This window comes from Sciurus vulgaris, assembly GCF_902686455.1.
Source record: "Sciurus vulgaris genome assembly, chromosome: 8".
Taxonomy (NCBI): domain Eukaryota; kingdom Metazoa; phylum Chordata; class Mammalia; order Rodentia; family Sciuridae; genus Sciurus; species Sciurus vulgaris.
The window spans coordinates 135,741,665-135,766,643 of NC_136468.1; the positions used below are offsets into that span (position 1 = coordinate 135,741,665).

General features: G+C 59.3%; 1 protein-coding gene across 5 annotated transcripts in view; it reads right to left on the reverse strand.

Annotated features, from left to right (window-relative positions):
• Positions 1-9,670: 9,670 nt before the first annotated feature.
• CMKLR1 (chemerin chemokine-like receptor 1) overlaps positions 9,671-24,979 on the reverse strand; it is a 37,963-nt gene continuing 22,654 nt past the window's right edge. For 4 of the 5 annotated variants that reach the window (XM_079151418.1, XM_079151417.1, XM_079151419.1 and 1 more), the window contains 2 exons: positions 11,990-12,096; positions 9,671-11,465 (listed from right to left, as the gene is read on the reverse strand). In XM_079151418.1, the coding sequence (XP_079007544.1) occupies positions 10,347-11,462 (1,116 nt within the window). In that variant the 5' untranslated portion in view covers positions 11,463-11,465; positions 11,990-12,096 and the 3' untranslated portion in view covers positions 9,671-10,346. The remainder of the gene's footprint in view (positions 11,466-11,989; positions 12,097-24,979) is intronic. The other variant, XM_079151421.1, reaches the window with a different exon arrangement.

The window sequence follows — 24,979 nt, forward strand, 5'->3', positions numbered from 1 at the left end:
CATTTTTTGGCTAGATAGATATTAAAAGATGTAGACACACAGAGGAGACCCTAGATTCTAAATGAAAATGATAATAGTGGTCATTGATTTCTGGTTGATCCCTGGAACTATCGGTAATTTTCCTTTGATTTTTACTTTCTTTTGCTTATTCATATATTCTATTTTTTCTTTTTCTTTTTTTTCTTTTTTTTTTTTTTGCCAAAGATCTGCATTACTTAATATAAAAGACAGAAGGAGATCATTCTTGTCAGAAGGTAGACTTCTAACTAGGGAAGGAACAGATTCTCTTTAATTTGGGGACACTGTGCCTCCCCTCTGATGGTCTGTTTCCTTATAACAATGAGGTGAATCCAGCCTGATTCCTTAGGGCACCTCCTGTCTTCTCCGTGGGGACACCACCCCGGCCTACCCTCAACTGCTTTCCTTGGACCTTGGGAGTGGAGCCCTCCTCTTATTGAATGGTCACCCCTCTCCCCATGGGACCCAGGGATGGATCCTGATTGGTGTAAGCCAGTCTCCTCTCCTTCACTGTGATTGGTGGAACCGCAGCCATGTGACCCAGATCTGACCAAAGAGATGTGAGGGGAGGGGAGCTCCGCTGGGAGCTCCTGGGAGAGACTTCCCTGCGACCTTCTTAAGGGAACAGTCTCCCTTTCTGCTTGGTACCACCGGTGGCTGCAACATCAACACTGCAGAAGCCACCTTTGGACCAGGAGAGATGTATCTTGGGGACAAAGTCTGTTCTCTGAAGGTGACAGGGTAGGAAATGCTCTGGTGTCAAGGAGGCACCAGAGGGAATGGGCTTTGCTTATGGCCTCTGCCATCTTGATCGCTTCTGTTACTTGCAGCCCAAAGCACCCTAATTGATACGATCTGATTTCTTTCCTATCTTGCTTGGTTTACTTCAAAGTGCGAGTCCAAAGGCAGATGTTAACTGTCACGCACGGGTTTGCAGGACTTTTATTCATGCCGTTTATGTCCCCAGCCTTTGAATGCATGCTGGTTGTCCGTTTCTCTGCTTCTCAACTTCCACGGATCAGCGTATCTGAACCAAAATGTGGGGGAAAGACGGAGTCACTGAAGCAAACTGGAAAATGGAATCATAGGCCTGGGGAAGTCTCAGTTCCTGCTTTGTCCCATAGAAGATCCCGGGAGGGGCTGGACTAGACAGACCACAGGCCCTTCATCTCCCACCTGTTGAGGTTAAGCCAGGGGTTTCCAAAGGTCTGGCTGTACCCCCGGAGATCTGCAGCCAGGGACTAGCCAAGGTTCATAGTAGCACAGCATGTCGGCAGGAGCCAGAAGTCACAAACCAGAGACGGTTTGATTCCAATAAATTTAAAAAGCCAAGTGTTCCTAGATGGAGAGTGGAAGAGGGTCGGGGAAGACACATCTCATTCTCTAGTCGCCCTTCGACCTGCCTCTGTTTCTGCATTTTTTACCTTTAGCAGCCATTCATGTGGGTTCAGCGCCCTGTCTCTGGCTGTTCTCTCCAAGGAGGGAAAGAGCCGTCAAATCAGATCCCTTGCCTATTTTGAGAACCTTGGGGTGGGGGGCAGAGGTTGACGGGTGCCTCTGGGACCCCAGACTCTGCCTCCACTCTGCTCTTTTTCTAGCCACGTGTGAGTCTTCCCTCTGACGGTAACCGACGGCCTCTCTCTGTTCTGTACTAATTCTTCAGTATCTGTGTTACTGAACTCGGGAAGTAGAATGTGCAGGAAAGAGAAGAAGTCACGTGGACGTGGGTTCGAATCCCAGCTCTGCCGCCGGCCGAGTGGTTGTAAGATTCATGGAGGAGGAGGCTGCGGCCGAGGCTAGCTTGTCGCCAGCACAGGGCAGAGCGCGCCAAACGGAAGGATGGAGGCCTGTGGAAACTCGCCTGATCCCTGGACGCACAGTGGTTTTACCCTCCAGGCTTCTAATGGAGATGACACGGGATGACGCAGGTGGAATGGCCTATGGCCACTTGTCACAATGCCTAAAATCTCATCCCAAGTCAGTGCTTCCCAGGGAGACATCAGTGGCCTGGGCCATCAACCAGGAGCCCACAGGCCGCAGGCCGAGGCTGAGAGTCCCCTTGCCCAACGCCCCGGCCGTGTCCCTGCTCCACAGCATGGACATCTGGAGGCAAACTGGAAGCTGCTTCAGTCACCCAGATGCTTGCTCCAAGGACGCCAAACGTCTGCGTCACGGAGACCAGGGCCAAGGTGGCCCTGGGTCTGCCTCTGCCAGAGTTAGTTCTCCGGGCTCCAGGATCACAGGTGTCCAGGACACTCAAGTATCTGGATGTGCTCTTTGTCATACATCATCTGTCCCCAGCGCAAGCCTGATGCCCAGTCGGTTCCTTTATCCATAATTTCTAAGCAAAGGGGTCGTAAACACAGGAAGTCTGTGGTCACTGTCATGCCAGCCAGACTCGTAACACAACCCTGCTCCGGAAGGAACGGCAGAACAATAGGAGGAGCGGGGGACACATCTGGTTCCTTTATTTCCAGGCAGCGGGGAAAGGAAAAGGCCAGGGGAGGTTGATGTCCCGAATGGAAACCTCCTCCGTCCGATTGCTCCCAGTTGTGCAAGGGAGAAATCAAAACCCCTCCACTCCAAACCAAGTGCCCCAGGCCTCAGTTTCCTTCTCTGCGAAATGGGGAGAAATCACACCCTCCCCAGCCTTCATCCATAGAGGAAAAAAAGTAGAAGTCCTTTGGAAATGGTGTATATTTTTTCTTTTTTTAAAATACATTTCTTGTTAGATACATGACGAAGAGTGTATTTCAACATATATATACATGGAGTATAACTGCCCATTTTTGTGATTGTACAGGGTGTGGAGTTTCACTGGTCATATATTCATAGCTGAGCATAGGAAAGTTCTGTCCAATTCACTCCACTGCCTTGCCTACTCCCCTCCCCCTCCCTTCCCTTCATTCCCCCTTGTCTAATCCAATGAAATGCTATACTCCAACCCCTCCCCCACTTATTGTGTGTCAGCATCCACATTTCAGAGACAACATTCGACCTTTGTTTTTGGGGATTGGCTTATTTCACTTAGCATGATCCATCCATTTACTAGCAAATGTCATAAAGTTGTTATTTTTTATGGCTGAATAATATTCCATTGTGTAAATATGTATATATCAGTTTCTTTAGCCATTCATCTGTTGAAGGGTACTAAGTTGGTTCCACAGTTTATTGTGATTTGAGCTGCTATGAACATTGATGTGGCTGCGTCACTGTAGTATGCTGATTTTAAGTCCTTTGGGCATAAACTGAGGAGTGGGATAACTGGGTCAAAAGGTGGTTCCATTCCAAGTTTTCTGAGGAATCTCCACACTGCTTTTCAGAATGTCTACACCAATTTGCAGTCCCACCAGCAATGTATGAGTGTACCTTTTCCCCCACATCCTGCTGATTTATTGTTACTTGCATTTTTGATAATTGCCACTCGACTGGAGCGAGATGGAATCTCAGTGTAGTTTTAATTTGCGTTTCTCTAGTTGCTGGAGATGTCGAACATTTTTTTGCTCTGTTTGTTCATCATTCGTGAGTGGAAAGGGTACTTTGTGACAGTGATTTGCCATGGTCCTTGAAGGTGATGGCGATAAAATAACGTCAGCTTCTGATCATTTCTTCACTCAACAGAAAATTGTGAGCAGCTTTTTCAAGCTCAGCTCTGCTCTGGGCGCTGGGGATACAGAGAGATGGACAGGTCCTTGCCCTGAAGGAGCCGGCCACCCGGTGGGGGGGCAGCTAAATGCAGAAAGAAGTAAAGCGATCCGACAGCGGTGAGCGCTATAGAGGAAAGAGAACGGGGATCTGCTGGAGAGAGGGACCGGGCACCTTAGCCTGGCCTCTCTGACCCCGGACCGAAGGAGGCGGAGGAAACAGCCATGCGCAGTTAGGATGGAAGAGCAGCGGCAGCCAGTGTGTAGGCGGGGGTGGGAAGCACCTCTGTACCCTTGTTTAGCTGTTCTGTTCGATTCCCTTCGGTTGGCTGGAGGGTCGCCTGGCTGCAGCCCACCGAGGTGAAGGTGGAGCAGGAGGTGGTGGCCCATCCTTTGGTTTTCCACAGTGGAGGCCGATCCGGAGTGGGGGAGGGGCAAAAGTGACTGTGCGGAGGGGGCGTGCGGGTTGCACCACCAGATGAACAAGAGCCAAGCACTGAGATGGGGCGTCTCCTTTAACTCCCCGCCCCCGCCGCCCCGCGAGCTGCAAATTCTGCTCAGACCCATTGCACAGATGAGAAAACTGAGGCTCGGGGTGTCGAATGAGCTCATGGGAGGTCTCCAGCTGATGTAGAGTAGACCGGAGCTCAGACGGTGTGACTCCTGAGCCTACCTGCCCCTGTCACAGCCATCAAAGGCCCTCTGAGCTGGGGTGAGGCAGGGCAAGGCTGGGGTCGCCCTGGGATAGGCCCTGGAGGGCTGGGTCCTTCTCGGGATTCTGCCTCTTTGGGCAGACTCTGCCGGGACCACTCCCCTCGGAGGATTCTCTCCAACCAAGGACAAGGCTCCCAGACCTGGTTCTCTCCCACTGCCAATTGGCCAGGGTGCCTGAGAAGGTGGGAAGTCCTTTCTGCAGATGCCACCAATTATTTTATTTTTTAAAAGACTTTTACCAAGGCAGGACTCACTGCTGTGAAGTGCATTCACCTGAGGTGCACAGAGAAATGGACTTTTCCGTGAGGACGCCCGGGGAACCATGCCAGCTCAAGACACACCCTTGCCCACGTCCGGGGCAAACCATGAAGGCAGAGTTCGTGCCCCAAATACATCACGTCCCTGCCCTGCAGTGACTTTGGCCAAGATCTGCTTCCCTTCCAGCCAGGATTCTGCTGGAAGCTCCCGGGCAGCTCGCAGCTCCTGGCCAGCCGCCCTTCAGGACAGATCAGCAGGGAAGTCCCTGGGGACAAACTGAGACCTTGGCCAATGCCAGGTTCCGAGTGACTTGCAGGAGCCTTTGCCACACTTCCAGCAGAGGTCAGAGGCAGGAGGTCCCCAAATTAGCTGCACCCCCACTTCATGTCACCATCTGTGAGCTGGGAGACAGGAAGGGAGGGACATAATAAAGCAGTGTGACAAGCCCACCCAGACACCCTTTCCTTCCCGCCAAGGACAAAGCAGTCCCTCAGATGGCCCCTCCTCAAAGTTTGACACCAGAGAAGGAAGTTCAGCGGGTCATCCTCCCTCCAGAGAGGAGTCTCTTCAGGGGTCAGTTTTGTGTCTGCAAGTCACGTGGGGAACCGGCAAGAGTTTTTTGAGACAAACGGGACTGGGATCCCAGCTTGATCACTCACGAGCTGTGTAGCCTCAGGCAGGTCACTTCACCTCTCTGAGCCTCAACTTCTCCATCTGTATATGGAGACAGCAATTGCCCTACCCCAAAGGTGGCTGTCAGGATTCAATGAAATAATGAGCCAAAAGGGGTCGCCCCCCACCTGAACGTGCCAGATTCATATCAGCTGTTACTATGATGTTGTCACTCAAGTGTTACAGACCCGAGCTCCTTCCTGCCCTCATGGACTCTGCCCCTGTCCCCACCTGTCCTAGGACCAGGAATCTAGGTCAGTTACTGACTGACCTGGGAGTATCCCCATCCTCGGGAGAAGGCACTTCTGGAGGATTCCCCCAAGACAGAAGCGGAGGTGATGCGCCAGGCTAAAGCCCAGTCCAGGCAACTTGAAATCTTGTCTGTGCAAATCCCCAGCAGCACCACCCGCAATGTGCGTTAATACGCCTCCGCTCCTCTTAGGTTAATCTATGTATTATTTATAGGGCTTTATTATGAGCTCAGAGGGCTCCCCGAGGAATGTAATTTGCGCTGGGAGGTAAATCTGAATCATATTTACTATTAATTTCTGTCAATAAAGCAAAGCAAGGAGACCTCAGTGTAGCGGAAATGGGCTCGAGTTGGTTTCCCACTAACCGCTCCCCTGAGGAAGCCGGGCAGCTTCTCAGTATCTCCCAGATCGATCGTCCTCTTCTCTGGGGCTCCACCCTCACTTCCCCAGCCCGGGGACCGTCCCTGCTCAGCTGGGGCCCCTGGGCTCCGCTGCCTCTCCCGCCCGCTTTGCTGGGTCCTCTCCACCGAGCAGGACGAGCAGGCCGTGCCCCGTGCGCTCAGGGCGGAGGCCGCCCGCCCTCGGTCCTGCCTCCACCCTGCCCACACAGAGTGCCTGTCCCTTGGGCCCCTGGAACCTCTGTGGCCTCCCCCAGCCCCTCCCCAGGAGCACCCCTTCCCGACGCCCACCCTCCCTCCCCTGGCAACTCCAGTGCATCCTCCCCAGGGAGCGTCCTTGGCTCCGGAATGGGGTCGGGTCCTTGTAGTCGCACTCCGCGGTGGGTTTTCTGCCCCGGGAGGCGTTGCTTTGGTTGGTTTGAAGGGTGAGCGGTCTCTCCCACTAGCGGCCGAGGAGATGGTGAGGACAGAGTGGCTATATCCTTCCTGCATGCCCGGTGCCTCCCGGGCTCCCAGCAAGGAGCAGGCAGTGGACGCACTGAGACTGGAGGGTGGGTGGACGCTGGGGGATGGGGTGTGTGGGTGGACGCTGGGGGGGCTGCGGATGGGGATGGATCCTGGGTTGCTCCGAGCGGTGCTGAAGAGCGCAGGCCTGCGCGCAGGAGGCCTGGCGGTTCCGCCCACCCGCCAGGTCTCGCTAGGGACTGAGCATCCTTCCTATGCTTGGTTGCTAGAAAACTAAGTGATGAGAATTTTTCTTTTTCAAAATGTGGACTCCTTGAAGTCCACAGTTTTTGGAATGGTCGTTTGGGAATGTCCCCTGAAAAGAGCCGGGACACTTTGGGCAGGTGGCTTGGCCTCTCTAGGCCTCAGCTGCTATTCCACAGGGTGAACAGGAGAGGCTGTGACAGAAACTTCCAGGACGACTTCGCCCTCTGGCTTCCGTCTCTTTCTTCAGGGGAGGCTTTGTCCCCTGGGGAGCAGGCCAGCAGAGCCTGCTGAGTTAGCTCAGGGTGGGAGGAGTGACTTTCTGGTTCCTCCCTTGTCCCGAATGCCACCCCAGCAGCCCCTGTCCCCCCGGGGGTCCACGGCCCTGGGAGTCGGGCACCCCGACTCAGCAACACGACCTGACAGGGAGGAAGCAGAGAGGTGGCCAGGGCAGGGCCTGGGGACCCTGGCTCAGTCCACCCAGGCCAAGCTCCAGCTGCATTTGAGGATCCAGGGCAGCTGGGGCGACCTCAGGGCCCTGGCCTATTAAAGTGGGAAAGATTGGGGTTGGTCACCATGAACCCTGTCCCCTCCCTCCTGCCCAGCCTGGCTCCTCACCCCCACCAGCGTGGCCTCGGGCATCGGCTTTGCCCACACTCCTCCTTCCATTGGCCCTTCTGAAACGGGGGGCCGTGATCTCTGCGCATCCTCCCTGGACGGGGCTCCCTGGAGCGCCAACCCTGGCTCCTGAGGGGGCGTGACCAGCTGGCCCTAGGCACCCGGTCACCCAGCACGAGCCATTTATGCACTTGCCCAGCCTCGCTGGGTGGGCTGGAGTCGCTCCTCTTCTTCGTCCCCCTCCTCTCCTCCCGCTCTCCGCTGCCTCCTCTTCTCTTTCTCCCCTCGCCCCTCCTTCTCCCGCCCACCCAAGGACTGACGCACAGGAGCTCAGACAGCAGCCCTGGTTCCAGCCCGGCCGCGGCCTCCCTAGCTTGGCCCGGCAAGCGCCCTATCTGCGTGACCCAGGTGGCTGGTCACCCACAGGGCCAGTCCTGGGCTTGGAGGCGTCTCCTGACACATGGTAGGTGCTTAACCAATGCCAGACGCCTTTCGTCCCCGCGTCCCTGGACCCGCCTGACCCAAGAGGCAGCCCTGAGACCGCTTGCTAGGTCCTGGCCCAGAGAGAAGGTGTCAGGCCCTGGGCGTGTTGGTTTCCCGTGGGCCGACCCCAGAGCACGTCACCAACCGCAGAGATCACGGATACACGGAGAGATGGCATTACATCCCTGACAGAGCAGGGACGCTGGTGTGGCAACCAGAGAGAGGGAGGCCCCGCTCCAGGGCCGACAGCGGGTCTGAGTCACACGCTCCGGTTTATCAGCTTTTCCAATGACAGCACCGATCCTGGCTCCGCCGCCTGGCCAGGCCTGCTCCGCAGCCCAGAAGGGGCACTGTCCCTATAGCCAGGAGGCCGGAGTGAGATGACTGCCTCTGTGGCACAGACCCCCACCACCGAGGGAACCTGGGGAGGGGACGGCATCTTTAAAGCTCCCTTTCGCTCTCAGAGGACAAGTTCCAACTCCTGGAAGCAACTGGAGGCCCAGCTGGGGTGGATTCAGAACCACCTCGTCAGCCTCCAGACCCAACAAGGACGGAACGGTGTGTCCCTCAGGAAGTTGATTCCAAACAGCCCGCAGCTCGGGCACGGGCCCAGCGCGAGCTGGACAGAACATCTGTCCGCTGCATCTTGGAGAACTGGCTTGACCACGAGGAGATTCGGAGGAGGACAGAATGCAGACAGGGGGCCAAGGGGCTTCCGTCCAACAGGAGGCTGCCTCCCGCCAGGCCGCTCCCGCCTGCTCTCTCTGCAGTCCTGGGGCCGGCGGACTGAGGATGGGAGCCACAGGGCCGGGGTGCTGATGGGCATCCAGGAAGCTGGAGGCCAAGTGCCTTTTCTTTGCCATTTTGGGTCATTTTGAAAAGCTTCTTAAAGGTCATTGAGATGTTCACATTGATCTGCTAAAAAGATCAACAGTCACGCTCAAAACCTCACCTCTTGCCGGGCGTGGCAGCGCACGCCTCTGCTCCCAGCTAACGGGGCCGAGGCAGGGGAGTACAAGGTCGAGGCCAGCCTCAGCAATTTAGCGAGACTCTGTCTCAAGATACAAAATAAAACAAACAAAAAAACGAAAAAGCTCTGGAGATGTAGCTCAGTGGTAAAGCGCCCCTGGGTTCGATCCCCAGGACCACCCGGTGCCAAAAGACCCCCCACGCCTCCAGTTCCTTCCTGACTCTGCAGCCTCCTTGGAAGAAAGCAAACCGAGGTTCAGAGCCAGTCTCCAGCGAACTAGCTGGGTGGCCTTGGGCAAGCGACTTAACCTCTCTGAGCTGCAGATTCCTCCTATGTAAAAGGGAAATAATCACTGTACCTAACTCAGGATCGCTGTGAGGAATGAGTATGGCACCAAAGTGCTTAACGTGAAAAGTGAGAAGTGAGCGCAGGCCAGGGTGTTAGTCTGGAATCTTCTCAGTAGATAAATTCTCCGTAGGGGACGCCCCTGGAGGCAGGCAGGGCTGGGGCAGATCTTATCTCTGCTGCTGAGTAGCTGTGCCTGACTTTGGGTGAGCGGCTTCCTTCCTCAGAGCCTCAGCTTCGTTATTTGTCAATGGGACGTGTCACTTGCAGGATGAAGAAAGCCAGGCCACGAGGAACTGCTTGCCTGGCTCTGGGGACACGGTTCAGGAAGGTGGGTTCCAGCCTAGCAGCCAAGTCCCCCCGCTCCGACTGGTGGCCGCTTCCCAACGCTGTGTGTGGGACAGTCCCCAGCAGGGCCGAGCCCCCGCCCTCCACCTGTTTCCCTCTGAGCGTCTCCAGCCAGAGCTGAGATGGGTGGGGCTGCCCACCAGACCCACCCCCCGGGGAGCAAATGCCAGGGGCCGGCACCCTGCGCCCAGAAGCCCGTGGCTGAAGGCACCGGCGCCCCGTGTCGCTCTAGGGCGAGCTTCTCCGCGCCCACACCTTTGCAGGGTCTTTACCTTTTCTGTTCTTTTCCCAGACCCCAAGCCCTGCCTGCAGGCTCCCTGGTCTTGACCTTGCAAAGACCAAGCCCTCAGGACCTGGTCTCCATCTCCTCAACTCGTCTGAAAGTCAAGTTCACGGTCCTGGGCGTCTGTGGGCTGCTAGGTCACCTTCCTGTGCCTTTCCACGTGCCTGACCCAAGGGGCGGCTGGAGGGCCGGGGTTTTCAGGGGACAGAGTGTCAGCTGTCTTACACTGGGTCTTCCCTGACCTCTCCTGCTCACACCAGGGGCTTTGGAGAGTATCCACGGTATTTCCGGGGTGCCCAGCAGGCAGCTGAATACCACAATCTTGTGCCAATCTCATTTCATGGCAGTGCTTTTGAGAATCCTTCCTTGGCTGCTCTGAGCCGGTCAAGGCTGGTCTCCCGTGGGGTTCAGAATACCAGTCCAAGGTCCATGTGAGACATGGCTGGCTCCGGCCACCATGCCACCTGGAGAAAGGGGTTCCGCAGCCCTTTCCAGCTCAAAATATGGTTCAGCCCCACGCAAACGCAGCGAGTATCACGGGGGTGCAGTAAAGAGGCGCCTGCCCCGGTCTTCAGAAGCCACATCCCGGGCACCCCAGGCTGGGAGTGCCCATTGCAGGTTCCTCTCGGGCCGGGCTCAAAGCATGCTGGTCTCCCTCTCGTTCATGGAAGTCCTCTCGTTGATGGATGACATTTTGGTGAAGCTGCGGTGGCTAGGGTAGGAGGAGTGGCCAGTGTCCTCGCTCAGAGCGTTGACCAGGCGCGAGAAGAGCGTCACCTTGAACTTCTTGAAGTCCTGACCCATGAAGACGTAGAGAATGGGATTCATGCAACTGTTGGCGGTGGCGATGGCGTTGGCCAGGGGCATGCCCAGCCTGAAGACCCAGCCAGGCACGGCGGCGTGGCGGAGTTCCAGCAGGTAGAGAGCGTGGTAGGGACACCAGCAGAGGAAGAAGGTGATGATGATGGTCACAATAATTTTGAAGGGCTTTTTGGTCTTGGCCAGGCGGTTGCGCTGTAGCTTGCAGACGATGGTGAGGTAGCAGGCCGTGATGATGAGGACAGGGACCAGGAAGCCACACAGGAAGCGGGTGACGGTCACCACCACGTGTCTGCTGAACCCCACGGGGTCCAGGCGGGAGTGAGCCGGCCAGGGGGACGAGCTGGCCGTGGACAGGCTGAAGTTATTGAAGCAGGATATCTTCCCGTTGACGGTGGCCGTGTCCCGGAAGACGAGGGACGGGGAGCTCAAGAAGAAAGCCAGGACCCAGATAGCCACGCAGGCCGCGGAGGCCAGCCGGACGCTGCGGTGGTTCTGGGACCAGACGGGAAGCAGCACGGAGACGCAGCGATCGAAGCTGATGGCGGTCAGCAGGAAGACGCTGGTGTACATGTTGTGGACCAGCAGGAAGCTGCTGATCTTGCACATGGCCGTGCCGAACACCCAGTGGTAGTCCATGGCGGCGTAGGCGATGTGCACGGGCAGGAAGGCGTTGAACAGGAAGTCCGCCACGGCCAGGTTGAGGAACCAGACGGCGTTCACCGTCTTCTTCATCTTGCAGGTGGCGATGACGATCACCAGGCCGTTGCCCAGGATCCCGAGGAGGCAGACGACGCTGTAGACCACCACCAGGACTATCCTAGCCACCCTGGCTTCCGGCGGGGACAGCTCCTCCAGAACCAGGATGGAGTCCAGATCGTCGGGGTACTCGTCCTCGTAGCTCGAGGAGTTGTAGGGGTCCCCATCCTCCATCCTCTGCAAGGGAAGAGAGGAGCCATCAGGGAAGCCGCAGGACAGCTGGCCGCGAGGGGCTGACCAGCGGTGCCCTGGCTCCGTGCCAGGCCACTTCCCGCTCTGCGGTTTGATTCGCCCCGCAGACACCTCTCCCGCGCCTGGATCCTCACGACCACTCGCGTGAGGAACTGAGCCACAGACCGCTTGGGTCCGTTGCCCAAGGTCAGAAAGCTGGAGAGGGGCAAAGCTGTCCTTCAAACCCAAGTTTCAGGGTCTCCCTGCTGACGATCATGTCTTCTGCCTCTCTGGGATCCTCTCCTCTCCCACCGTCTAGCGGGGGAGGAGGAAATATTCGCCAAAAAGTCCCTGAGATAATGGGGATATGGCGTCCCAGGGGAGAGACGCGTGGCACCGTGAACTTGGTTCCAGCCGGGCTCCCGGAACCCAGGGCACAGCCCAGCTGGCAGCCGCCCCCTGCTCCCAGCCTGGCCCGGGGCCGCTGGTCTCCCTCACAGACCCGAGTTTGGACCACGGGAGTCCCTCACCGTTCACTGCTGCGGTGTCCAACGGGGGTCCCCCGTCCGTCGGGGACAGCTCCCGCGCGCAGCTGGAGACCCTTCAGGGAAGAGGGAGGCAGCAGGAGGATCCAGGTCTGAGGAAGAGAGGATGGAGCCAGCTCAGAGCCAGAAATCGGGGTCCCCTGTTGCTGTTCCCACCTGACAGCGGAGGCAGCGGAAGTTTGGAGTCTGAGTAGTACTCAGCCAAGGTCACCGGGCTGGGACGAGGTGGAGCCCCCGCAGGGAGATCAAGGGCTCCGCCCAGAGCAGCTCACTGCAGTAGCCATTGTCCCAACCCCTCCGCTCCCCCAGCACCTCTGAAGATGGAGCCCAAGACAGGGGCCGGGGAAAGGGAGGTGCGGAGGAGAGAGCACAGTGGCCCCGCACAAGCCCCGCCTGGGAGGGACGCAGAGAACACCCCTCCAGGCAGTGCTGGCACCAAGAAGACAGACAGGAAGCGCCAGGTCACCTGAGGTGTGCCCAGAGCTTTGCTTCCCTCCTGCCAGGTAGTCCTGGGCCTCTTCCACACAGGTGTGTTGCTCTTGTTTTAAGAGATGAGGAAACAGAGGTTCAGAGAGGAGGAACCAAGCCCCAAAGCCCACCCAGCTGGGAAGCGGCCCAGGTGGTATTTGAACCTTGCACGTGACGTTGCCTCCAAGGACGCTGCCTCCGAGACCTCCCGAGCCCGCGAGCTCCTCAGAGGCTGGTCAGATGAGAATACCCGCTTCGCACCACGGGATAAAGGCCAGCAGGGTGCAGTCCCACACAGATGTCATCCCGGCAGCTCGGGAGGCTGAGGCGGGAGGATCACAAGTTCAAGGCCAGCCTCAACAATTTAGCGAGGCCCTACGCAACTCAGGGAGACCCTGTCTCTAAATAAAACATAAAGCAGGCTGGGGCTGTGGCCCAGTGGTTAAGCGCCCCTGGGTTCAATCTGGGAGCTGGCACAGAGCAAGCCCTCAGTGAGGCGGGGTGGCAGCCCCAGGTGCACAGCAGATGAGCAGAGCGGGAAGCCAGGGCTCAGCCCCGCTGGAGGCCACATCCCTCCACTGCCTGGCCCTCCCGTCGTGACACACTGGGTCCAAAGCAGACCCTGGAGCCGGGCAGGAATGTCCCTGGAAGCTTCACTATAAGTAAGGCCAGCTTTCCTGTGTATGACTTTGCCACTGGTCCTTATGGACTTGAGGTTCTGTTTTATTCCATGAAAGTCATCCTGTGCTTTCACTAAATAAAAGCAATTGGAAAAGTCCCATCGAGGACTCTGAGATCAAGGGGTTCAGAATTTGAACTTCCATGTTTCCGCCCTCTGCAGGGTAGCCCAGGGCGTCCACCAAGTGTCCCCAAAGGTGCTGGAATTGGAACAGACAGGACGCGGAGCTGCCCTCTCCTGACTGGGCTTGATGGCCACTGGGGTGACATGCTGAGCCGACAGGCACCCCGCCTGGCTGAGCCCTCAACCCAGGTGCCGCCACTCAAAGCCCAGGAGGGGCTACCGTGACTCCAGGAGGTGAGGACCCCGGCCGCGCGTGCAGACAGCGGGTGGGAAGCTGGTGGGAAGCGCGAACCATCGTGTCGCCCTGCCCTGAAATTGTGACCTGTCCACGTCACTGGCCACCCCCAGGGCAGGGCCTTGAGGAAGAAATGGCCCTGTCCAGATTCCCTGTGCTGGCCTCTCAAGGAACACAACATGGCTGGCATCCCTTCCCACGGAAGTTCACAGGTACAAGGCGGAAAGATGCCGCTGGACCAGGGCCTGTCTCCAGGGCCGCGGGGAGCACGGAGGAGGGACGCAACCCAGCCTGGGAGCCCGAGGCTTCCTGGGGCAGGTGGGCTGGGGTTTGAAGGACCAGTGTCCTCTGATGGGACAGGCCTCCCTTTCTCACAACCGTCAGCCACCCAAGCGCCTCGTCCTTGCAGGTGGCCTGAATCATCTCTGAGTTCCTTGTCACACTCGATGTCAGGCACACGCTGCACAAATCGCCGTTATCCTGAATGGCGGGGCCCAGGGATGAGGTGTTTGGCACACAAGTAACATTTCAGTTCATTGTATTCCACAATCGGGAAGCTCACGAATAAAAAAAAAAATCTGTGACTAAATACACTTACTATGTGCGAACACATAGTTCACACTTATTTGGGTGCTCACTTTATGTCAGACGCTGCGAGACTCCGTGCCAGGCTCCCCACAGCCCCGCAAGGATAACTCCAGTTTGCGGACGAGGCAACTGAGGTTCAGAGAGGTGAAGCCACTTGCCTGAGGTCACACAGCTGGGAGGTCTGCCTCCAGAATCTGACTCCTAAGGATCCCAGGTGAAAAGGCTCAGATGCCCCCTGCTCCCCTGAAGGGTTAGCAGCCCCCCCCATCCCACCTACCCCCGAGCCCAAGCCCGGACCCTCCTCACATTCCTCATGCCCTCACAGGGCTGCCCTCTCTGAGCCGCCTCCCCTCATCTTTTGCCCACCATGCTGTGTAATTCCTGGTCAGCGATGCTACTGTTTCCTCCCTTGTGGGTCCTTCACAAAGCCTCCTGCCCCAGGAGAAATGCCTGGGTCACTTCCTGGTCAAAGTCCACACTGTTTCCCCTGAGGACCCAGCTGCTTCCTCTTTCTTAATAACCCCAGACCTGCAATGATCACTGTTCCCTTTTCCATGTGGCTACAAGGAAGCTCAGAGTCCCCTTTGCAGGTCAAAAGCAGCGAGTCCCTCAGCTCTGCTGGTCCGCAGGCCTCTGCCTGGGATTTGGTTGTCCTGGGTCTGCGTCAGATCATACTTTCCACTGGTTTTAGTTCCTTGCCATACGTGATTGATGGGCTGCACACAAGAGCCCGACACGCCTGAGTCCACTCGATGGCATCCGCTCGGGCATCCCGGGAGCGGCATTGTGTCACTTGCACGGAAGCGAAGCCAATGTCACACGGTCAGCCAGGGGCAGATTCGCCTGCAGGTGGCTCTGACTGGCACCTTTGCTCTTAACCACATTGATTTCTAGAAAGCCGAGCACCTTGTCCTGTGTCAGGTCACGTCCCTCTGGTGCTGCAGGTCCCCAGCCCTACCCTCCAGGGACACCTTTCTTGTTGCTCCACCCTCTTGAGCCTCTCAAGGAACCCACCCTCCCCCAATGTGGGGACACTCTGGCTCAGGTCTGGAACACAGGTCAGGGGAGGGGAGTCACTGGCCAGCATCCGCATCGTCTGTCACAGCCAGGCTGACAGGACGTCAGCGTGACCCCCCGCCCGGATGCGCGGGTCGGTTCCGGCCACCCCATTGGTGGCCGTTTGTTACAGCAGCCTTAGGGGGTGAACACGCTCCCCTTCCTGGCTCCCCCCCATGTCTGCTCACCTCTGTGTCACGTGGCACTTAGGTGACCATGGCCAGCCGAGACCTCTGACCAGATCACAGGACGTCTGGGTCTTTTTCTGCTCCAGGTCCTGGGACCAGAACAATGGTGGGCACCAACCGGTTTCCGTGCGGTCTTGTTTAATTTTTCTGACATGATCCACTACCGCACCACCAGCATGGTGGCCGCAGGGTGGTGGACGCATCCAGGGAAGCCCTGGACTCTGCCCCTGAGGCTCCAGGGAGCAGGGCCGCTTGTGACCTCCCCTCAGGCTCAGGGCTTGGAAATCACACAGGGTCACTTCTGCCCTCTTCTTTTTATAAATCTTTACAGACAAAGAAGGAATGCAAAAACAGGGGGGCCTGTCACCCCATCGTCCCCCACGGTCATCTTACATAACCCTGGACCATCGTCTGGCAGGTGGATGGGTGGAGGGATGGACGACTTTAATCATATGCCAACGGAGGTCCTCGCCCCACCGCCCTGGACTCGCCTCCACACCCCCCCCCCCCCGCCAGCCCCATGACCTTGAGCCCGTCATTTAACCTTCAGAAGCCTCCACGTCAGTGCCGTGAGCGGAGCGAAGGGCCCCCTCCAGGGCCGCTCAAGGACTGCCTGTCGTCAGCGGTGACCGTTCCTGGCTCGGGCGCTGCCGGGCACGAGGAGAGCTGCCACTGGCATTTAACGAAGCACTTCCTGGGCCACCAACCACCAGCTGGTGTCACACACCTGTCACCCAGGAGCCCTGCAGTGTCCCAACTGATCCACTTCCAGCTGGGGACACAGATGCTCAGGGAGGCCAAAAACGTGCTCTGGAGCGTTTTGCACGCCGCCGACACTGTTATCTCTCTCCTTGGTGGCGGCCTTGACTGTCCTCCGTGTCCACCAGGCCTCCCTGGCCTCGCTCTCTCCAGCCTCCAGGCCTCTCCCTCTGCTGCCGACCACGTCCTGTGCACGGCTTCTCCCAAGGCCACCCGCACACCAAGGGCCTGACACCCCGTCACTTCTGGTCGAGGCCCAGCCCAATGCCCCGCACACAGTGAGCACTTCATAAGCGCACACTTACGATTACCAGCATCCCCACTTATTAGGCACTGACTGTGTGAAGGGCGCCCAACCTTGTCACAGACTGACCCACGTACGGCTCCTGCTCTGCAGAGGGGGCCGGTACCCTCCGGCCCATTTCACAGATGAGGAAACCGAGGCTTCGGAAACGCGACGCCTAAGGAAGGCCGATGTCCTTGTCACTGGTGTCCGTCGGGGCACCGGAGGATCCGGCCCACCATCCTCTGACTTTGGTAGCGCAAAGGCCGTCCGCATCCACAGCATCCAGACTCGGACTCCGAGGCCTGGTCTTCTCCCAGGCGGGTGCTGCTCCGTCACTCACAGACGCCAGGCATGGCGGCAGCCACAGCTCCCAGCCGGTCCCGGATCCCGAGGCCGGCTCAGCGGAGCAAATGCCTTCTCGACCTGGAATGCTCTGAGCTCAGAATGAGCACGAGCCCGTCAAAGATCAAGGAGCGCGTGCCTCGCAACCCACGGTTCCTCCCGATTGATCCTGCTCTGCTCCCAAGCCTCCCGCCAGAACCGCCCTGCAGCCTCACCGACCCGGGCTCAGGTCCCTGGGCTCCCACACACACACCCCACAGAGAGAGACACACACAGACACACACAGACACACAGAGACACACACACACACACACACACACACACATAGACACACACATAGACACACACACACAGACACACACACACATACACAGACACACACATAGACACACACACACACCACAGACACACACACACACATAGACACACACATAGACACACACACACAGACACACACACACACAGACACACACACACATACACAGACACACACACACACACACAGACACACACACATAGACACACACACAGACACACACACACACCCACAGACACACACACACATACACAGACACAGCTCTGACTCCAGTGCGGGAAGATGTTTATAATCCCCAAACCCAAGAAGAAACGCCCTCCTGCCAGAAGACACGACCCCCACGGGAAAGTGGGGACATGTCAGGACGAGGCAGCGTCCAGGCGGGCACCTCCCAAGCCCAGGCGTAGGACAAACCCACGATCAGAGAACTGCCAAGGACAAGCACGAGATCCGCAGCCCGACCAGGCCGCAGCGAGAGCTAGGAAGCCGGAGACACCCCGGCCACCAGGAGGGCGCGCAGGCACCGGCCACGCACCAGCTCCCCGCGGCCCCGGAGTGAACGTCCAGGCAGCTCCCCGCGGCCCCGAACTCAGAGCCGCGCGCTCACGCTCATGGCTGGCAGAGGGGTGCCCTCCGCTCCCTCCGGAAGCAAACCCTGCGTGGGGATTCCTGCAAACAGGATGCATCAAGGAAGCCATCGGGGCGCGGAGAGGAAGGACCGGGACGAGGCCAGGCTGGGGCCGCACCCTGCAGAGGCCCACGGAGGTGGCCTTGGCTCAGGCCCACAAGCGCCCTGGGAACCGGGCAGCCGCATCCCAGGAGGCGGGAGGCAGACGTCCTTCCACCCGTACTGGGCAGTCCTGAGGTCGTCTGCCCAGACGGTGGCAGGTGCCAGCTGTCTGGAGCAAGCGTCCACAGGAGGCCGTGCGTGAACACAGTCCCCAAGGGCCCAGGACTCGCCAGCAGGACACAGATGCCTCTGCCCGGGGATGCTGGAAGCCCGAGAGCCCATCCTGGTGGAGGGGACAGGCGAGTGGTGTGAGTGTCCACCCCGGGATGTTGTGCCACTGCCCAGAGTCCTCCTGAGAGCCGCAGGGTGACGGGGCTCCAGCGCCCGAGAGCAGGACGCAGGCTGGAGACATGGGGACGCAGAGTGCATGCATGTTCTGCAAGAACCCGGCCAGAGGACAAGGCGCAGAGTGTCCTGTGGGAGGGGACAGTGCAGAGATGGGGCTACAACCAGGGGACACGGGGGCAGGGGGTGGACCAGCGTGGACACTCCTGGAGGCTGCGAGGGAGACCAGTGTGACCAGGTCAAAGTGCCCTCCTCCCGAGAGTCAGAAAGGCCCCGAAACAGCAAGCACCCGCTTCCCTGCCTGGGGTTCAGAGCCTGGCGGGGCCGCACCGGGCAGGCGCAGGGCCAGGCAAGCCCACGCGGGCCCACCCCCCGCGGTCTCCTCTGCTGGGCAGAGGTGGACTTGGACCTGGACGAGCCAACGGAAGTCACAGCGACTGCTCAGCCAGAGGCGTCTGGGAGGTGGCCTGGCCCCAGGACCTCCTCAGCTGGGGACAGGAGGCCAGCAGGCCATGTCTTGACCACAACCCCACCACAGGACCCCTGCGAGGACAGAGCGCGGCTGTCCTTGGTTCCTCTCCACGTGGAGAACAGAGACCTCAGGCAGGTCGCACTGGCTTCCTTCTTACTGAGCAAGCAGGCCTGTGGCGCCCCATGTTCCAGCCCCCGTCCCAGAACTCATAGGAGAGGAAGCTGAGCCTCAGACAGCACAGGACGCGTCCTCCTCTGGACAGAGGTGGGGGCTCAAGGTGGGCCCGGGCCGGCTTTCAAACTCGGAGCCTGGGGACCTGCCCTCTCCTCCTGGGCCTCCGCTCCTTCCAGGCCCTTCAAGAGCAAGAGCAACCCACAGGACTTGGCGTCTGCCTCCTACGGAGCGGCCAAGGGGGCTGACGGGTCCAGCCCCTCTGATCTTCCTCCACGGCCTCTGCCTCCATTTTGTGGCCCAGAGGGCAGCCGAGGCCCTTCTGAGGTGGACGTGTCCATCCAGCCCTCCTGAATGGACAGGGCCGCGGGCGCTGGCGTGGGTGCCGGGACACTGCGGCCCTTGGGGGAACTGGCCTCAGCTCAGCTTGGCCCTAGCGCCATCAGGTCACTTGGAGGGACCCCAGGTTACCAAGCCGGGATACGGGAACCGCGGCCTGCCTGGGCCACCCCTTAGCAGCTGCCTGGTCAGCGTGAACCAGCTTCCCGTGAACCCTGGGGCCCGTCCCCTCCGCCTCTCACTGCTGGCCTGTCCCCGTGGGCTCAGGGATGCTTGGCATCTGCTTCTCCCTCCCGTGCCCCTCCCTGGGCATCTGCAGGGGCCTTGTCCCCTGCTGGCTATCTTCCCACCTCTGGGTCGCTCCCCGTCTCTCTCCCCTTGGCCTCCCCCAGTCTGGCCCTCTCAGCCTCTGCCCTCTCTCCAATCCGCACCCCTCCGTGCCTCGGCCCCCTCCCCTCCTGGCTGAGCGGCTCTGGGCCCCTCACCTGCCGCTCCCCCACTCACCTGCTCGCCGGCCAGCCCAGCAGTCCGCTCAGCCTGGGGCTCTCCCTTTGCCGTGTGCGGCTACCCTGCCCAGGCGGCAGGCCCCAGGCCAAATACAAGGCCTTATCAGGGCCGTGGGCGTGGGAGCCCATCAGGAGCCTGGAAGCTCTTCACTCTGCGAATGGCCTTGTTTGGCCTGGCTCCTGTCCCCTCTCCCACTTCCCCACCGCCCTCCCCAACAGTCCAGCTGGGCGGCCCAGATGCCTCTCCCCTGATTGTCTTGGCCTCCAAAAGGCTTTGGGGAGCTGGGAAGCTCCTCAGAGGAGGTCTTACGTCGCAGCCGAGGAAACTGAGGCTCCCCCAGAGGGGGTGTGGCCCTCCCTCAGCCACACAGAAGAGAGTTGTGGTCCACTGTGCGGGGCGGGCCCCAGAGCCTAGAGCTAACCGTGCCTGCACCCCACCTGCCAGGCAGCTGTAGGTCGGGATGTCTGCCTGCTGCTGCTGTTCCCTGGCTGGTCCCCTCGCCCATGGCCCACCCTCCAGGGTAGAGGGCAGGGGCCTCCTGGCTCCCCCAGATGGCTCCACGGCCTCAGTCCCTGGACCCTAGGCTGGGGCGAGTTCCAACCTGGAACCCGGACAGCCCGGCAGATGTTCCAGCCACAGGTCTGGCCGCCAGCCCCGGGACAGAATTAGCTCTTCCTCCACGGTCTCACGCCCACGTGCAGGAGCTCACACTGAGTCACCCAGCGGAGCCCGACAGGCCGCCCCACATTTTCCTGGGCTGGGAAGGGGACGTGTTTGAGCTTAGGACCTGAGGATGGGGTCTCGGGGGCCAGGAGACCCCAAGAAACCTCTGCAGCTCTGAGCACTGCTGCAGGGAGACTCCCCAGGAGCGCGCCACTCCTTGGGGGCCAAAACATCTTCTCACTGGGGCCTCAGCTCCAGGGCCACTGCCCTTCCTGCCCCGTGCCCTGCGGGCAGACCTGGCTGCAAAACCCCAAGAGGCTCCTGGCCTTCGGACCTCCAGTTGGAGCCTCCGCTCTGGGCCAGAAGAGAGCGCAGGAAGGCGCCCATGGCTTAGCCACAGATGCCCTCTCTGGGCCCAGCGGCCACGCCCTCCCCCGCCCCTCAGCCTAGGGAGGAACGTCCTCCTCGCTGTGGCTGGACCCGGACTCCTGGCCTTCTCTTCTCCTGGACACCCTGCAAGCCTCCTCGACGGAGTGGGTGGCCCGTCTCCCGCCAGCACCCCGACTGGGAGACGGGCGTCCCGTGCTCCTCCACACACACCTCCACGTCCATCCGTTCCAGTCCAGCTTGTCCCCTGAATAGACCCCACACCCATCACTTTGGCTCACCTGTAGAGCCACTGGAGGCTCCTAACCGGTCTCTTACGCTGCCGGGTCTGGTTAAACGTCCCTCAAGAGCCCACGTGTTAAAGGCCTGGTCACCAGCTTGTTGGCACTGTGAAGAGGTGGCATCTGTTGGAAAGCAGTGAGGCCACTGGGACCTGCCCTGGAGGGGACCTCAGCCACTTCTTTTCTCTCTTGGCTCCCCAGCCACCAGGAGGTGATCGGTTTCCTCCTCCACACTCTCCCACGGACCCAGGATCCATGGGCCCACTGCCCATGGACTGAAACCAAAACCCAGCCAAAAGAAACCTTTCTTCTTTTCAAGTTGCTTTATGTCAGGTATTTATTGCAGTAACAGGAAGCTGACTATCATAGATCTTTCTAAAATGCAAACCACATCAGGTCACCCCCTGGCTAAAATCCCTGCCTACCTTAGTACTGAGCTAAGGCTTGACCCCAGCCCCAGAACAACCCCTAAGTCAGCAGCAGGTTCGATGGGTCCAGGTGAGTACAGACACCTCTTCCAAAACCAGCCCCAGTATGGCCCTGGAGATCAGCTGCCCGTGCAGCCATCTCCCCAGAGTCATTCGGAGCCACAAAAGGCCTCCAGAGCAAGCATGTGGATGGATGTGTCTCCAGGCCAGAGAGCCACTCCAGACCCCAACCATGAGCCCAGCACTAAGCACTAGGCATTATCTCAAGCACCCAGGGTTTGTACAAAGTCGCCAGGCAGACGGCTCACTCTTCTCCCCATAAACACTGCCCCCGGCCTGGGAGTGGCCTGTGAACAGATTTCCTCCCTGGCTTACATCCGCTGGACCGGGCGGCCCAGCCTGTGTTCAGCTAATCCCCCGGAGTCCGCCGGGGTCCACACCTGCAATCCACCCCCAGGTGTGCACGCGCTGCATCTGGAAGGAGGGTGGGGACGCTGGCTGTGCCCCCGGGGCTGGGGCTGGAGGCTGGCATCTGAGGGGCCCCTGGGTACCCCTGAGAAGCCACCCCACCCCATGTGCCCACCTTCAGTGCCGACGGCCAGCCTGCATCCGCTACCACTCCAGAAAAACCGCCTCTCTTCCCTGGCACCTTCAGGGACCTGGGTGGCAGAGAAGGAAACTGCCCAGCCAGTGCCCAAAGAGCGAGAGGGTGGGAACCCAGGCACGCCGACCCCTGGAGTTTCTGCCTTGGCGTGAGCCCCAGAGGCTCATGCTGACGCGGTGGCTGGACCCCCGGTCGGCAGGATTCACTGTGAGTAGTAACCACCATACCCGCCCCAGTTTACTGAGCACCTACTATGTTCAGGCATCAGCTCATTCAAAGCTCCTGGCCATCTTACAGCCATTCTAGAGTTGGGAAGAGGGAGGACCCATGAGGTTGAGAATCTTCCCAAGGTCACCTGGCTAACCAGGAACGGAGGCGGAATTTGAACCCAGGTTGAGAATTCAGAATCTCGTGCTCTTTCTTTTATACTTCACAGGCCGTACTTAGCAAATGGGCCTGGAAATACTGCTGACTCCTTGGAACCTCAATTTCTACATCTATAAAACAAGGAGGTTGGAGTTGATGATCTAAATCTCCCTTCCAGCTTTAAAAGATCCCATCGTTGAATGGACCAAGTGTCTGTTCTCAGCTTGGTGTTGGGTTGGCGGGGATCAGGGGACAATAAAAACATAACATGATTTGGCTCCATGCTGTGTGACCCTGGGCGAATTGCTTTGCCTCTCTGAGCTGTTGTTGAATTGCCCATGGAATAGCCATAATAAAACCGTCCTTGCGGGGAGAGATCTGGATGGAGGGATCTTTTGGGACCCTTGCAGCTCTAAAACCCCTCAGAGGGTCAAGGTTCGTTTACAACCCATCCTCCCCCAACTACCCCATGAGCAAGGTTGGAGTCCTTGCTGACCACAGCAGTTTCTGTAAAGCATTTTGACACTTTATTGAAGTCCCCCGGTAGGAGCCAGGCTGCCATCCTGCCACTCTCCACACAGGGCATTAAAGCTTAGCAAGGACGTGTCCCTGACTGGGTGGTCTCAGCCCCCTTGCACCTGTCCACACCCGTTTCCATTTCCGGGATATCCGAATCACCTGGCAGACCCTGCAGGGCAGGACAATGGCCGGGGAGGTGTCCCTGGAAAACCAGCCAGGCCTCTGTCGGGTCTGAAATGATTCCAATACCCTTCATGTCGCAGATGAGGAGACTGAGATCCCAGCAGACTGAGTGATTTTCCTTAAAGTCACCCAGAAAGCGAGCGAGTGGGCAGAATGCGAGCTTCCAGCTGGACTTCCGGCTTCTCCTCCTCTGGAATCCTTGCTCGGAGTTAGGTTTTCATCCGGCTCTGGCACTTCCTGGCTGTGTGACCTTGTGCAAGTGACTTGGCCTCTCTGGGCCTCAGGCTCCTGCTCTCTAGCCTCCATCTCAGGGAGTCCTGAGGAACAATAAAACAAGGCTGGTGACCTGCTGGCCGTGGCCCCGGTCCCTGTGCTGGCACTGCAGGAAGGAGCAGCAGTCACAGGGTAAAGGTCTCGTGTGTTTCCAACACGCCTCGGTGGAGTCTGCTGTTCCAGGTCCAGGGAGAACTTGGCAGGGCCCAGGCCCCTTCCAGGCCTGATCACATCTGGCCAAAGCGTCCTCACTTGGGCCTCTCGCTGGCCGCCCGACAGAGGCCACCTTGTTCCCAAGGTCCACGGCCCCATCAGGGCAGGAAGCCGGCTCGGCAGGGGCCCGGGGGCCGAGCAGGGTCTGGCTCCTCCGCCCGGGAGAGGGGAGGACAGAGACTCCATTGGAGGCTGCCCGGCTTCCGTCATGACAGCCTGGACGCCAGGCTGGGCTCCAGGGCCAGCGATTCCTCCTTACCACCCTCCAACCCTCCCGTCCCCTCTCCTCCCGCCTTCCAGGAAAGGGACAAGAAACCGAGCAAGTCCGTGCGTTCAGATGTCCGCTGCAAAAGCCACTAGTGGGCACCTTCTAAGTGCCACCTCCTTGCCAGACGCTATGGAGGTGAGGTGACCCGTCCCTGCCCTCCCTTGGACGCGGGTGCAGGACCAAAGGACGGCATGGTCAGGGCTGTGCCATGTCACCTAAGGTCCAGGCTTCCAGCAAACTGGCCATCCCGGACCCATGTCGCAGACGGGGTGGGTGACCAGTCCCTGTCCCTCTGGACTGTCCCCTAGCTCTAGGGCAATCAGTTGAGGGCGGTTCCCACCGGCCCTGGGCCTCCAGTGTGGCGGAAGAGCAGCGCCGTGAGGAGAGACGGACAGAGGGACAGACGGACAGAGGGACGGAGGGACGGGCTCCCTCGCTCAGCGGAGAGTGCGTCTGGGAGTCGGTGAAGTCGCCTGTGTGTGAGCCACTTGGGCTCCCGCCTTCCATGGGCTCAAGCAAGTGGCCCCAGTGGCTGGGAGATCCGCAGAGGCTTCCGGGAGGAGGAGGCATCTGTGCCGAGCTGGGAGATGAAGCAGCGGAGGGCGGAGGGCCCCGACCCCGGAAAGTGTGGCCGGGGCGCGCGGGGTGGCGGGGGACCACGGGAGACACGCAGAGGAGAGGAGGGGTCCAGAGTGACACTCCTACCAACGGATCCTGAGGGTTTCCGCTCCCGACCCCGGCGGCCGATGGGGAAGCCCCTCCCGCCGGAGTCCGGGAGGCTGCAGGTGAGATCTGGTCACCAAGCAGTGCCGGCTCCCCATCCTGGGCCTCCCTGACACTGGGCCTCCCGCATGGGGACGGCGGAGGTGCAGGGCAGGCGGCGCCAGGGGCCACCTCACCAGGAGGTCTGCAAGGTCCATCCTGAGACAGGAGGAAGCAAGTCCCAAGACCCCGGCAGACGCGCCAGCTGGCAGGTGAAGCGGCCACCTCTGGAGTCCAGAGTCCGGATTCCAGAAAGGACCCCGCACCCGAGCTCGGGAGGCCCCGCCTGGGGGACGCCTTGGATCCCGCTGTCCGAGTTCTCCAGTCGGGTCCCACCCGGACGCACTGCGGTCAAGGTGAGGAGGAGGAGGAAGAGGACCCCAGGCCCAGACAGGGGAGGAAGGGGCTTCTAGCGAGGCCAAGG